Below are 13,850 nucleotides of genomic sequence, written 5' to 3' on the forward strand. Positions count from 1 at the left end.
GACCCGAGTAGAAAGAAGAGGACTGCACAAAGCGGTTTGTTCGGCCTGTCTGCACTGAGGACTGCACATAGCCACACAGACAAGTTGCTGTGGAGCAACAAATACTGTGCATCAGCTACGCCATAGTACATGTGCATATCACTGCGTGCTGGTGAGAGCAAAGCAATCCCAAGTAGTTATTCCACCCTTACCTCTCTCTTCCCTACATCAGAGACTGAGGGATATATACACCCCAAGGGATGCTACAGTGTATAGCCGCATGCAAGGACAGTTACCACACACCAGCTCAGATATGTGCTCCTCTTTTTCAGGACAAAACGTTAAGGAGATGTATTACTTCAGCTTGGTGCAGGGTGCTCCTCTCTCCAAAGAGTGGGTATTCCCTGTGGCAGGTCACATTGCAATGCAGAGGAGCATAGCAGAGAGAGACAACAAATGCAAGTGGCAGAAGCCTGCAGGAGAAGAGCTAAATTGGGATAAAAGTACTGGAAACTGGCAGGATGCTTCCTGACTCCACAAAGCCTGGAATGGGGTACAGGCAGAAGTAACAAATGTATTTTGGTGGTACCTACTACCAGGAGCTGGAGAACAGGGCTGTGAGCCACAGACCAGCAAAACCAGGCTATTTATGAGGATCTGAAGCCAAAAAAAATAAATCCAGTTCTTGAGGAAAGAGAACACTACACGTCTTGCCATTTGCCACAGCCATGTGTTGGCCAGTCAGATTTTAACTGTCAACCCACCTCATTCGACTTGTACATCCTGTCCTAAACAGATGTGCTCATGGGCATTTCCTAAAGCTGAGCAACAGCAGTACTATTTCATCCTACGTTGTGAAGGGAGGCTCAAGTGAACATTTCAGAAGCAATAATCTAGATGACCTAGAAGCATCTTTTCCCATAGCTAATTTCCATTATTTAATGCAACTATATTTGTGCACAGTTATGGATATCTTTAGTGGAGATCTTAAAATAAAAAATAAAGTGGTTCACCAAGTGTGAGAACATCTAAACTATAGTAACAGATGTTATGTTTCTGATGGCACAGCCATGCCATTCTCATACACTCTGCAGCAAGTCCCATGACCCCACCACACACACAAGAGAGTCACAAATGCTAAAAGCAGCATCACTGTTTCTTGCTGAATCCTCCACACACTGACCATATAAAAGACGAAGGGCCAGATTTAGACTTCAGACTGAAGTAATACCAAACTGTGCACTTCGATGCCTTCAAGTTAGATCTCTGGCTCCGAAACAATCCTCATAAGGCTTTAACTCCCCACGCAGCAAATGGAAAGGTCTTTACAGTGGGACTCAAAGTACCCAGCACGTTCAGGACAGCCAGCTCGCACACCAAAGAGGGAACGACGCCAGAAATCTCTCCTCTCTCACAGATTGAACTGCTGATTTGCAGCCCTGTAAACAGATACCTCTGGGAATCAGATCCATGCTTGGACCTTTCTTCCTCCTCTCCTCACCTCACACGCACTCTTCAGGCATCCCATTCAGCATCGCGTAAGGCCTCAGCAGTTGCCACACCTGCAAAGGCTGTCTCTCGTTCTGCACCTCACCTTCCCAGCCCTCCTCCCTGTCCGCTGAGGCTCAGCCCCAAACGCCTCCTCCTCCCTCCCAACCCCAGCTACTGAACCCCGGCCCCTTTCCCTCACAGGACTCTGCTGCTGCCTATCTGGGGCTCGCAAGCACCCATGGCCATCCCCACCGCTCTGCTGGAAGACCAGTCTGTGCAAGCTTTTCCTACCTATGTTGTGCCGTTTAGCTTCGACCACTTACTTGCAGGACGGCCACCAATTGCTGGGTAGTGTCAGGAGGAGCTTGTCCCTCAAACCACCACCGGCATTTACAAAACAAATGAGCCTGCTGAGCCTCTGCTCCTATCATGGTCAATGCAAGTAGGGGGAAAAAAAACAAAACAAAACACAACACCCCACCCACGACTGATTGACATCAGTCAGTTTAAAGAAAAGATTAAGAATAATTTATGTCTGAATTACAAGAGGAAAGCTATCTCACAGTTGGATGACAGTAGTCAAGAAAAGACCATGTCTCCATTTCTGGATACACAAAGTTGCAATGCTCACCAGTTTACAACACAGGCGCTCATACAGGCTACAGAACATGCGCTTTCGAGTTTCAACTGCTGTGGGTATGACAAATTTGAGTACTTAAAGTAATGTGGATATACCGAATATTCCTGGCCTTGAAGGTAGTCTCGGTGCCCACAGAAAAATCACGCCCATAAACAGCTCACCTCATATCAAAACATTTAGTCAGTATTTAACTGAATGATAGTCAGTTCCCAGAGAAAAAAAAGAAGGGCAAGAGAAAAGTAACACAGTGTTAACTTCACTTCCTCATCACAGTGATTTAAAGTACTTTCGACATCCTTAATCAAACTCACGACATTGGTATTTGTGAGATTTCATAAGGAAAGGCTCCCTGTTCTTTCTTGGTCAGACATCTGATCATCACACCAGCACTCAAACTGTCACCTCCCCCTGCAAAGAAACCCCATAAATAAATAAAGGACCTAAGCTTTGCACTTAGACCACAAAACACAAGGCTTGGAGCACAATCAAATGACAATTAGCGAAGCAGCAGACACAAAAACACAGTAAAAGAGACTTCATCAACTTCATCCTTTGTGGCTGCAAATTCCACAGCAGCAACCAAAAATGAATTCTTCCTTGATGATCTTAAATGGTCAGAAAGGATTGGGGTTTTCTTTACTGTTATGAAAGAGAAACCTGTGTCAACTAACTATTCCTTTTCCGAAGCCATTCCCTCTCAGTCAGACAAAACACATGACAAGCTCCAAGAAACAAGGAGGGAAATTTTGGCCTAGGCGGAGTCAATAGAAATTAAAGTCAATGCCAAAATGAACCCAGAAATTAGAAAGGCATTTATCTGATGAATTTGCTAGCAGAACTCCTAAGCAACAAAACTGAGTTTATTTCTTCTCAAAATTTCCTGACGCAGATAGGTTGGGGAAGGGCGGCGGGGGTTTGCAAGATCAAGTTGTAATGCAAGAGAACTATTCCTTTAAAGCACCCGCTGACAGAAGCGCTTACTGTCAAAAGGAAAAATGTGACCTTTAATAAAATTGTCTATAAATATACAGACCTTTAGGATTTCTTGTAGTTTATTAAAGTAAGACTTCCACTATATAAAGCTGTCGCCTTTATGGAGGCAAAGCTTTCGACATTGTTTAGCAAGGGGTTAAACTAGACATACAGAGACGGCCACTCACATCTGCATGGATGGGCTTCCACCAGTTCTGAGGAGGACAGGAGGTAACGCTGCCCCTCGCAACATGCTGGGTTTTCTGCACTTCGGGCACACAAATGGCACTAAGGTCCCCTGTGCTACATGGCCAAACCCCATCAATGACCCAAAGGGCGGGGGGAAGAGAGAGAGACAACTTGCTTTAATAGGTTTGCTCCCTGAGAGTTTTACATCACTTCTGTTTGCCTGAAGCACAAAAACTTGTATAATCCTGTCAGTCCTGGAAAGCTCAACAGAGAAAGTAAACACAGGAGCTGAGCTTTTTCTCCTTTGAGAATTGCCATTCTGCAGTTAAACTCACAATTCTGACCGACTAAAGCTCTCATGAAGAGGCAGAGGTGCTACAGAGTACCCTAATGTGGCATGAAAACCTCTAAAATATAGACCTAAGAGGCTTTATTATGGCCAAAGAAGTCTGGTACGGGAGTGAAGCAAACTCAACTTCCATAGTCCTCGTACAAGTGCTGACAGTAATGCCACTTCTTCAGAATTAAATGTGTATGACTAGTTTGATTACTATACTGGAGTTACACTAGTGCAACACCTTCAGATTGTTAGAAAAGCAGGTTTCTTTGATAGAATGAGCTTAATACAGATTCCCTAAAATGATTTCAAGGAGGAAAGAAAAAAAAAGCATTTTTGAAAAAAAAAAAAAAAAATATTGTCATAGGGTAGAAAATGGTTAGAAAAGGATTTGAGAACAAGTGCATCTTCGTTACTTTTAAGTGTTCTGAAAGTTACTCTATCAAACCAATGCTTTGTCACTGTCTTGTTTTTCCAGCAGCTCCTCTTCATACATTAAAGTAAGTTTGCTTTTGAAACCTAACTTATCTGTACAAAACACACATCAGCAATTGTATTTACTTTAAGTCAAACACACAGATTCAACTTGCTTAACCAAGCACAACTTAACATATGTACAGGCATGCATAAGAATGCAGTTTTTGTTAAATACACAAGCAAAATACTCATCACATCAATACAAGTGTTGACTAAAAAAAAAGTTATATCACGAATGCTTTATTTTCTATGAATATTAAAAAATACAACTTGATTTTTCAGTGGATAATGCTTTTATATATACACATATGTAAACCCACAGAAATGTACCAGCCACAAAAAAATTACACCTCACAAAAACACTGATGAGGGAAAAGCCCCTCTTTATCAGACCTAGCAAACCTACACAAATCTTATTCAAAAAAATCCCAAGAGGTCTGCCAAAATATTTTCAGGCTGATTGCAAATAATCTGGAAGTCCATACTGTCTGCAGTCTGGGACAGGAGACAAATTTAATTTGACCTAGCCAATTTATAGCGTCCCGAGAACACTGTGAGACACTCACTAGAAATGCTGTTTTCTCCAATAACAAGGAAAAAGTTGGGAAGTCAAGGCAAATAGAAGAAGGGACAGCCATCAGAAGACTGCAAGGGCATCAAAGACATGGCTGGGAGAGATAAGTAGGAACTATAAATCATGTTCAAGTTGTCATGTGCATTTGAGGCTTTTTTTTTTCCCCTTTTTAATTTACTTTAGACGTTTTTCCAACTCTTAACCCACTCGTACCTCAAAAGTGGACTGTTTGAAATGTGGAAGTCACGCATGCAGAAGGAAGAGCACAGAAAACAGAATTTATTTCAATAATCTTAAAAAGAGAATGAAATGGCACCTGCAAAAGCTATTAGACTTTAGCAACCTAAATTCATGCATAACACTGTTTGCTGTTACATATAGAGGCTTCTGAAAATCTAGAACAAGTACACAGAAGACGCCAAACAAAGGATCTAAGACAGCACTTAAGCCAGATTAATCCATGTAACAGGAGTCACGGGGCTCTGACTGATACTGAGCTGACTGTCAGGAGTGCAAGCTTTCTAATAACTTACGTCCCACCTTCCGAAGTTTTATGCATTTATAGAGGAAGAACAATGAAAACACCACGTCAGATCTAGCAAAGAATATTCGGGTTTTAGCAATAGAGGAAAGACAGAATACACTAAGTACTGTTACGTAAAGTAATTTTTAACCTCCTCTTTCATTGACCTCAGGCCAGAGTCTTTATATTTGACTACAGTTGTACCACAGCTATTTCACCTGTGTATAAGCATATAGATTCAATTAGAGCAAGTCAGATCTCCATCAGAACTGCAGAAGCATACATGGATGTAACCTGCTAGTCACTGGCAAAATCTCGTTCAATTGCCACTGTAAGTAAACTCTTTGTACACCAGCTGTATAAAAATGTATTTTGATCAAAAATATGCTTACTAACAACTTCACCATACTTAAACATCTGAAAAATACCTGAATAAAGAAAAATTTTAAAATTTTAAATTTGTGAAAATTTTAAAATTTTCACAAAATGTCACCGGGAAACTACAGTATGAGATCTTAAAAAATACAAAAACAACAAAAAACAAAACAAAACCACCTAAATGGATGGATACCAGTTGCAAAGAGCACACAAAACCATCTTGCATTATTTCTATTCATACAAAAATTTGGAATTATTTCATCCCACAGATTTTTTTCACCTTTTTCTTTTCTTTTTTGGCCCAAAAAGGTGAAGAAGCACTAACCAAAGAAAGTGCAGAAAATTAATTTCTGTAAGGCAGACAAAATATTTTTCAAAAATAATTTCCATAGAAGAATCAATAACCATTAAGCAGGAGTGAATTTTACTTCCTATGTAGGCCAATGACCATTACAATATTGTTGCTCATAAACAAGCACCTTGTGTTAAGATCAACCTTTTAGTTCCTCCCTCACTCTTAGCACATTCTGTTGAAGAGCTGCAAGTTCAAATTTGTCAGGCAAAATGCTTCACTTACTTCTTAAGATTGCTCATTTCATGCTACGCTGGAAATGATTATGTTGTTAACATAAGGAAGACTGCAACTTCATTATCAGGTTTAAGTATCTGCCTTTCAGTTGCTTAAATGACAGTCAATTTGATTTTTGTAAAAGAACACACTGCTCTCAAATTAGGCTGAAGTTGAAGAGTTGCTAGAACTCCCCCAAACAAGGTTAATGCTATCAAAGCATAGCAACGCCGACGACCGGTAACCTTTACCTTTCCCTTGTCAGAACAGCAGTCAAGCAGTCTGCGTTCTTGAAAAAACACAGAAAACTATTTTCTGTGCTTGACATGAGCATTTCTTCTCCTTCCTATCAAACAACATTTAACAAGGTTTACATCGCACTGCGGAGTAATCACCTGTTATCACTATTTCAGTCAGTTACCTGCTGGGAAAAGAGCCTATTGGCATGAAAGCAGGAACAGGAGTACAAGTTTGTTACCCCTCTTGCCTTGCAAGAGCTAATAAAAGTGGGAAAGGTATTATTCCTACCTCTCCTTCTGCTGGGGCTCCTCCTCACCAGATAATTGCTGAGCCTACCATTTCCTTGTGCGTCTCCATAACTCTCTCGCATACTGCGTATTTTAGCTCCATGAGGTTTTTGGTTTGTTTTTTTTCTTTTCATTAAAGCCAAAAGCTGGGTGGGACATGGCACTATTTCAAACAATGAGTCCTCTACAGCCACTTCGGTATCAAAGCCTGCAAATCAACACTGGAATAATATTAAAGAAATACAAGCAGTTAAAAGCAGAACAATAAAGAGAATTAAAAACTGCAAGTAATCCCACTAGGGACATTTTTTTTCCTCCCTTGTCAGAATACACATTTCTCCTATACATTTTTGTATCCAGCAGTTCAAGACGTAAGATTTTCTATGCGGCACCAGGAAGAAAATACTGCCATTTTATTCTGCTATACTTGATATGCAGGGAAGATGTAAATATTTGTGCATTAAAAATGATTATTTTCTCAATATCTTCATGCTCTTTAAAGCAAGTATTATTTAAAAAATGTCTGGTCTGTTAAACCAATACGCACATTTTTAAAGTGGTATGAATGAAAGTACAGAGTTTAGTCATGATTTTCAAGAGCTGGTGAGCACCCATGTTACTGTATCAACCTAGCAGTGTATCAACCTAACAACCAAACTGCATCAATCTAACAACCAAAACATCTTTAGCAAAAACCTTTTGTCTAACATTTGTAGCAGACACGTCATTGATTTGCATATTTAAAGAATTTCAGTCATCCAGGATTACATGATAAAGTATGTATCACAAGTAAAAAGCGACTTCGCACACAGACATGTCCTATAGAGAAGTTTTCCTCCCACTACTGGACCACCTACCCAACAGCATAGTCCAAAACAAGAACTACCTGTAAATTTAGAACACAGCTTGGAAAACACTTCGTAACAGAGTCACGCAGAATTAACTATTTGCAATAAATGCTCCTGGTCAGTTGTTTTGCTTTGCGCAGCCCGGTAAGCGAGGTACCACTCCTCCCCTTGGAGGATCCCAGGCATCCCAGCATCTACTCACCCACCGCACAGCGCTGACCCTTGGAGGCTGTTGGACTTGCTGGGCATCAAACCACTTGCGCAGGCATGAAACTGCTCTCTAGGACATGAACGGGAGCCTGAGCCTTTCACCAGCAAAGGCTAGCACGCAGTCAGGAGCTTTCAGCAGATATGACAGACCCTCAGAAAACATTCCAGCAAGATTTTTTTAGATTGGGGGTGGGGGGGAAGGAAAAAGAAAAGAAAGGGGGGCAAAAAAAGCAGCCCTGGACAGTAGATTAGCCGAATAATACACAATTCCCTCAAGACCGTGTGACAAGCATATTCATTTTAGCAACCAGTCAGGCATGTGTATAAACCTGTTTTTTAACATCTCCCTACAGCTCTAATTAAAACACAAGGAGGCATTAACGACACGATATGTTATGTTCAGCATTCAATTCAATAAGCAAGAAACACAGCTCTGTAATCTAATGCTGCAACAGGTGTACTTTAAAGAAGGAAAGCACTCCAAAGTTTTCAAACAAAGTTTAACAAGCTAAAGCAAGCATCCCAGTATTTAATCCAGGAGAAAGTTATAACGAATAGCATCAGCAGTCATGAGCTTATCCTCCCACCTTCTCCTACTCCTCCGAACAGGGCGACTTAACACCTGCCAGTGGAGCCTCCGCAGCCGTGCTCACAGCTCGGGGTCTCTTCCATTTCTTTAAATTCAAGTAAAGCTTGTATTACAGCTCTACAAATGCAGGAGCTTTCACTAGGCCCAAGATCACACGTCCCAGACTGCTCTAATCCCCAAATTCTTGGTATCCTACACACTGAAATAAGATCTTAAATGCTGGAAAAGTTCGGATGCCATCTAGAAAAGGGCAACTTAGAAGTAAATAAATATGGAAGAGCGAACAGCCCAGGGAAACAGGGAGTGGTTAGTAATTACACAGATGTGGAAAGGCAGAGCCAGCAACGTGTGGGTCTGACATCTCTCCATAGAAGTCAACACCCGCGCTGTCACATTACACTTCTGAAACTTCTTTGCCATATACCACCTTATAGCTGAAATAAATTCAAGTATCAATAAAAATAGTATCTATAAACGCACTTTTTAGGGGTTCTGAACATCCGATGTGCAGTCGTAGCTAGAACATAGTATAAAGAAAACTCATTTTAAAGTGACAGTGTAATTTATCATTTAACGTGGATAAATATAAAAGAAATCACCTCTCCCCCTCTTTTATTTTAATTAGCAGCATTAAGTTAAAATAAGCTATGTGCTAAAATGCAAAATTTCATCTAGTTATCTCACTGTTCAGAGGTGCCATCAAGCCCTACAGATCTCTGGCATCTCCCACTCCCACCTGACCCAGCCTCCGCCAGCACAAAACCTGCCAGAGCCCTGACATAAGATTTTATACATCAGCTCTTCAAGATGCAAATAGCATCTGTTGGCTTCCATTGCATAAATATCCCCGATAAGAGCTATTATTAACTTGTTGGTTTCCATTTTAAGTAAAGTATGTCAAAATTGCATTTATGTCTCCAATTACATGAAGTCTCAAGTGTTACAAGCACTTCAAACCTTCAGAAAAGAGAAACGCCACACGATTTCAGAGGAAGGGTTCCCCTCTCCAGAAATTCTAAAGCCCCAAGTCCCCTTAGCTGTAGCTCCTGCAAAAATTGTGGGAGTGGGGCAGAGATTAAGCTGGCACAATCAAACTGCAACTTTTGGCTAAGTCCATTTCTGTCTATAATGCAAGAAGTCACCAACCAAAAAGCAACACCACCACTGATCTAGGCAAAACAGCAAGTTTTTGGTTATAAAATGCATCGAGAGAATGACACCCACACTTAACAAAATATTGACTTTTAAATTTCAGTTGAATACAACATCCTTTGTTATGAGATTGCCCTGTATTTTCTGAAGGGTGGGAATAATGCTACACTATCAAACCTGTTCAGGTAAGAGCCCCCAAATCCACATACCAACTTCTAAAGGAGACTTCTAGGCACTAAAGGAGAAAGACACACCACAGAAACAGAGGTTTATATAACATTTTCATCCGTGGACCATAAAAGGCATGCTACAAAAATGGGTACACATTCCTACTCCAGATATATCCCAGGTCTCGCCGAGCTAACAGAAAATGTACAGACACCATGCCGTGCTCCGTACCCTCTAGGGCATGATGGTCAGAAATTAATTTCAAAGATTGAAATAAGCTACCTAAATAGACCATGGGGAACATCGCAGGAGTATCGATTTCGAACTCAAACTCAAGGCAGCTCATACAGGGTTTAACTTCACTTCTCACCAGCAGGTCTTACAAACCCAGCCGTTGTCACCGTGGCCTTGGACACCCGCCGTCAAGAGTTCAGGTCACCAGTCAAGACACTCCACAGGCCAGCTGCAGCAAGCTCTTTGGGATAAATGCTCTACAGCACTCAGCACATGGTAGCTACTTCAGTGACCACACGCATGCATGCATGCCTATGTGTACGTATATAAAGCTGTACAGGTAAAAATTATACGCAATTGTAGCCAAGCAGCCTTTGTAAATTCTCCTCTGTAAGCGAACCACCCAGCTCTATGAAAACTGTGCGTATTTTAAAAACCAAAACAATAAACCCACAACAATCTCAGGTATCCCAATAAATCCCAGATGCAAACTTCCTGATTTTCTGCCACAGAGAGGAAGTCCACAGAACCACAGAGAAGGAAAAAGCTGGGTTTATTCTAACACTACACCGAGATCCCCTAGCCCAGAGTTTTACATTCACAGCGGATTTTCATGATTTTAATGAGATCCCAAATGAACGCACATCCTTGCCAATAAACGCCACTGCATGTGCTCCTGCATCAGCTCTCTAGCAGATCTTTGTGAGTACCTGCTACAGGTACATAATGTAAATAAAACAAATAAAAAAACCCCCACAGTTGCACTGACTGACGTAACTCAGGGGAATTTTTCCTGCAGGGGGAGGGAGGCTTGTTCTTTAAAAGGAACCTAGAAAGAGGAAACATCAAATGAAGGACAGGTAATAGAAACAGCTCTCGTTATTTTGATGACTTTTACTGCATACAAAGCCCAACTTTTGCAGAAGACAGCTTTCTTCTGTTCTTCTTTGGCATTAAAAACAGGGCATGTCACATCTAGTGTGGAAAGAGGTCAGAAGTTCAATCAAAAAAAACCCCCAAAACTTTGGATCCTAACAGCACTAACTTGCTTTTAATTTGAAAAAGCACTTTCTTAACTAAAACGACTTCAAATTGCATTTTCTCCCTTCAGTAGGGGCAGGTGAAGGCTTTTCTGATGTCCTGCTAAGGAACTCTGTGGCAGGCTTGATAGTTATGCTAATGTGGCTTCATCCAGGTCGCCCTTTCCTCTCTAAACCCACCGGCTCTCGCATTTTCAGGTTAGCTCTAACCATCGCTAAGATACGGTCTCGCTTTGTAGAGATTAGCAGGTGTGCTCGAGATGCTCTACAGAACAGCCCACAACAAGCACCAACATGACGTAAAAAGTTGGCTGCAGATAAAACATTTTGCATGCACCAAGACAAAATACAGTTCTCTTAATCTTTCAGTTTTACTGCAAAGGCTCTTTTACGTTAACAGAGGCACAATGGCTTTCAAGTTTCTTGTGTATTTTAATCACAACTGGATGCCGTCTCCAGCATCCCCTTCTCCTGAATGTGAAAAAAAATACAGCTTTAAAGTACAGCACTAATTTAGTGATATTTTAATTAAAGTACATAGCCACTCATTAAAACAATTTGTGAACAATAGCTGAACTCTTCCAATAACTATAAATGCTTTCCATAAAAGACCCGTAGTTAAAAACCAGAAAAAGCAGCCTTTATTCTTCCCATTAAGACATATTTTAAGACACCCTGTACCCAACTCTCCCGTTAATCGTGACAGAAATATTGGCAAGCGCTACTTTTGCTCCATCCCCGGCTGCTACCTCCCTAAAACGAAGCCGTGCCTTTGCGGAAAGATGAGCAGCATTAGAGCAAACAGCGGGCGAGGGAGGAAGGTTCGATGTGGGGAAGCGGAGCCGGGTCCTTCCCGCTCCTACCCCTACAGGCACCGGGGGCACTGGGGCTCTACCCGCACCCGCTGCCCGGGATAAAACTTACCTTGGCGCCGGGCCGGGCCGGGCCGGGCCGGGCCGGCAGGAGGGCTGCGCTAGCGCTTCATTGTCAAACTCAGTTCTAGCAAGTTCCTCGACATACTGGCGGAGCGGTGCTCGGCAGCGGACAAGCGCCCGGCTGTCTGTCTGTCTGCCCGGCCGTCTGTCTGTTCGCCCGCCCGCCCGCCCCGCCGCCACGCCCAGCCGCGCTCCGCAGGGCCCCGCCGGCTCGGGGACCGGCGGGTCGCCGCCTCTCCGGGCTGCGGCGAACAAAAGGGCGCTTCGCCGGGGGCCGCCGCCGCCGCCCAGCCCCGGCCGCCCCCCGCGGGCACAGCCCGGCGAGGGCGGGGGCGGAGCGGCGGCCCGACTCCGGCGGGGCGGGGGAACCGCCGCAACTTTTCCCTCCGGACGCGGCCGGGGCCGCAGCGCCCACGCCGGACGGGCGGCCCGCCGGGGCGCCCGGGGGACGCTGCCCGCCCGGCGCGGCACAGGCACGGCACGGTTGCCACCCCCCGCCCAGCTCCGCGCCCCCCCGGCGCCCCACGTACCCGCAGCCTACCCCCGCTCGCCGCTGCTTCCTCCTCCTCCTCCTGCCCGGCCTTGGCGCCAAACGCCGCCGCCGCCGCCGCCTCCCGCCCGCCGCAGGCCCGGCGCCTCCCCCGCGCACAGGCCCGGCGCGGCGGCCCCGGCGGCCCGGCGCCCGCCCCCCGCCCCGCCTCCATGCGGGCAGCCCGGGCCGCGCTCACCTCCCGCCGCCGGCGCGGCACGGCACGGCCCGGCCCGGCGCGCCGCCGCCGCCTCCTCCCCTGCTCGCCGGCGTGGGCGGCCGCGGCCGTCAGGGCTGGGGCTGGCGCTGGCGCTCCCGCCGCGGCTGCTGCTCCTGCGGCGGCTGCTGGTGCCGTCCCGCGCCGGCGCGCATCGCCTCCGCCCGCCCGCCCGGGCCCGTAGCCGCCGGCGGCTCCCGCCCTGCGTGCCGGCCGCTCGGCGCGCCCGCAGCCAGGCCCCGGCCCCGCGCCCGCCCCGCTCCTCCTCCTCCTCCTCCGGCGGCGGCGGCCGCACAAGAGCCCTATTGTATTATTGACACTGCTGGGCTCCAGGCCCCGCCTCTTCCCCTTCCCTTCTCCCCCTGACCGCGCCGCGCCGGGCCGGGCCGGGCCTTCCTGCCCGCTGCGCCGGCAGAGCCGGCCCGTCCGGGCGGGAAGGGGCCGGAGGAGAAGGCCTCAGCCCCCGGCCCCTCAGGCGGGCGTCAGGGCTGAGGGGAGCCAACCGTGCCCGGAACGGGGCGAGAGGCGGCTTCTCCCTTCAAGGTGCCCAGGGCAGATGAAGAGCGAGCGGCAGTGCCCAGCCCACGCGCCCGAAGCCACGGGCTACCGCGGCCCAGCTTCGGGCTGGGCGACGGGCAGCGGCGGCCGGCCACCTCGCCGCATCCCGCCTGCCTTCCCGCAGCTTTCGAGGGCACTGCACGCCCATCCCCACCCGCTCCAGCACTAAACGGGGAACGTTTTACACAAGTGGCACAGGCTGTGAAACGATGGGCATGGAGTGTACCTCACAGCAGCTTTTAGCCAGCTATCGGCATTAATTGTTCGGCCCGTGACAGAGTTCCCCATTGAAACAACATTTGATAGATGGCGGCAGCACCAGTTAGAATAAAGGGAACAAGGGCAAAAATCTGGCAAAGCACCTCTGTTATTAGGCCCCACACCCATTTCCTATACTGCTATTGCCAAGTATCCCTTGCATGAAATGCACTGCAAACCCCTTTTGCCTTCCTTACCAGAAGGACTGCTGCAAAGAGATTGATCTGCAGAACACCCTTCGGCTGCTGCAGCCCCGTTCTCCGTGCACACAGGCATGGAAAGGCTACAGAAACTCGGCAGAGAAGGAAATTAAACCTGGGGTCTCAAATCTGGGATACAGCCCTTCTCTCTAGGGCAGGCCCACAGAAGAAACAGCAAGAATACAATAACAAGGAGTACAAAGGCAAAGGAATGAAGAGATGAGCAGCAAGCATGGCAGGGATAGTTTGGCATGCCT

General features: G+C 45.9%; 1 protein-coding gene across 6 annotated transcripts in view; it reads right to left on the reverse strand.

The window, feature by feature from the left end:
• JADE3 (jade family PHD finger 3) overlaps nucleotides 1–12,840 on the reverse strand; it is a 69,590-nt gene extending 56,750 nt beyond the window's left edge. For 2 of the 6 annotated variants that reach the window (XM_075523272.1, XM_075523287.1), the window contains exons 1-2: nucleotides 7,706–7,783; nucleotides 6,657–6,876 (exon numbers count right to left, since the gene is read on the reverse strand). In XM_075523272.1, coding sequence (XP_075379387.1) covers nucleotides 6,657–6,789 — 133 coding nt within the window. In that variant the 5' untranslated portion in view covers nucleotides 6,790–6,876; nucleotides 7,706–7,783. Of the gene's footprint in view, nucleotides 1–6,656; nucleotides 6,877–7,705; nucleotides 7,784–11,820; nucleotides 11,973–12,559 lie in introns of those variants that run through there. The other 4 variants (XM_075523303.1, XM_075523277.1, XM_075523312.1 and 1 more) reach the window with 4 other exon arrangements.
• Nucleotides 12,841–13,850: the final 1,010 nt, after the last annotated feature.

The sequence above is a fragment of the Mycteria americana genome, chromosome 1, assembly GCF_035582795.1.
Source record: "Mycteria americana isolate JAX WOST 10 ecotype Jacksonville Zoo and Gardens chromosome 1, USCA_MyAme_1.0, whole genome shotgun sequence".
Lineage (NCBI taxonomy): Eukaryota > Metazoa > Chordata > Aves > Ciconiiformes > Ciconiidae > Mycteria > Mycteria americana.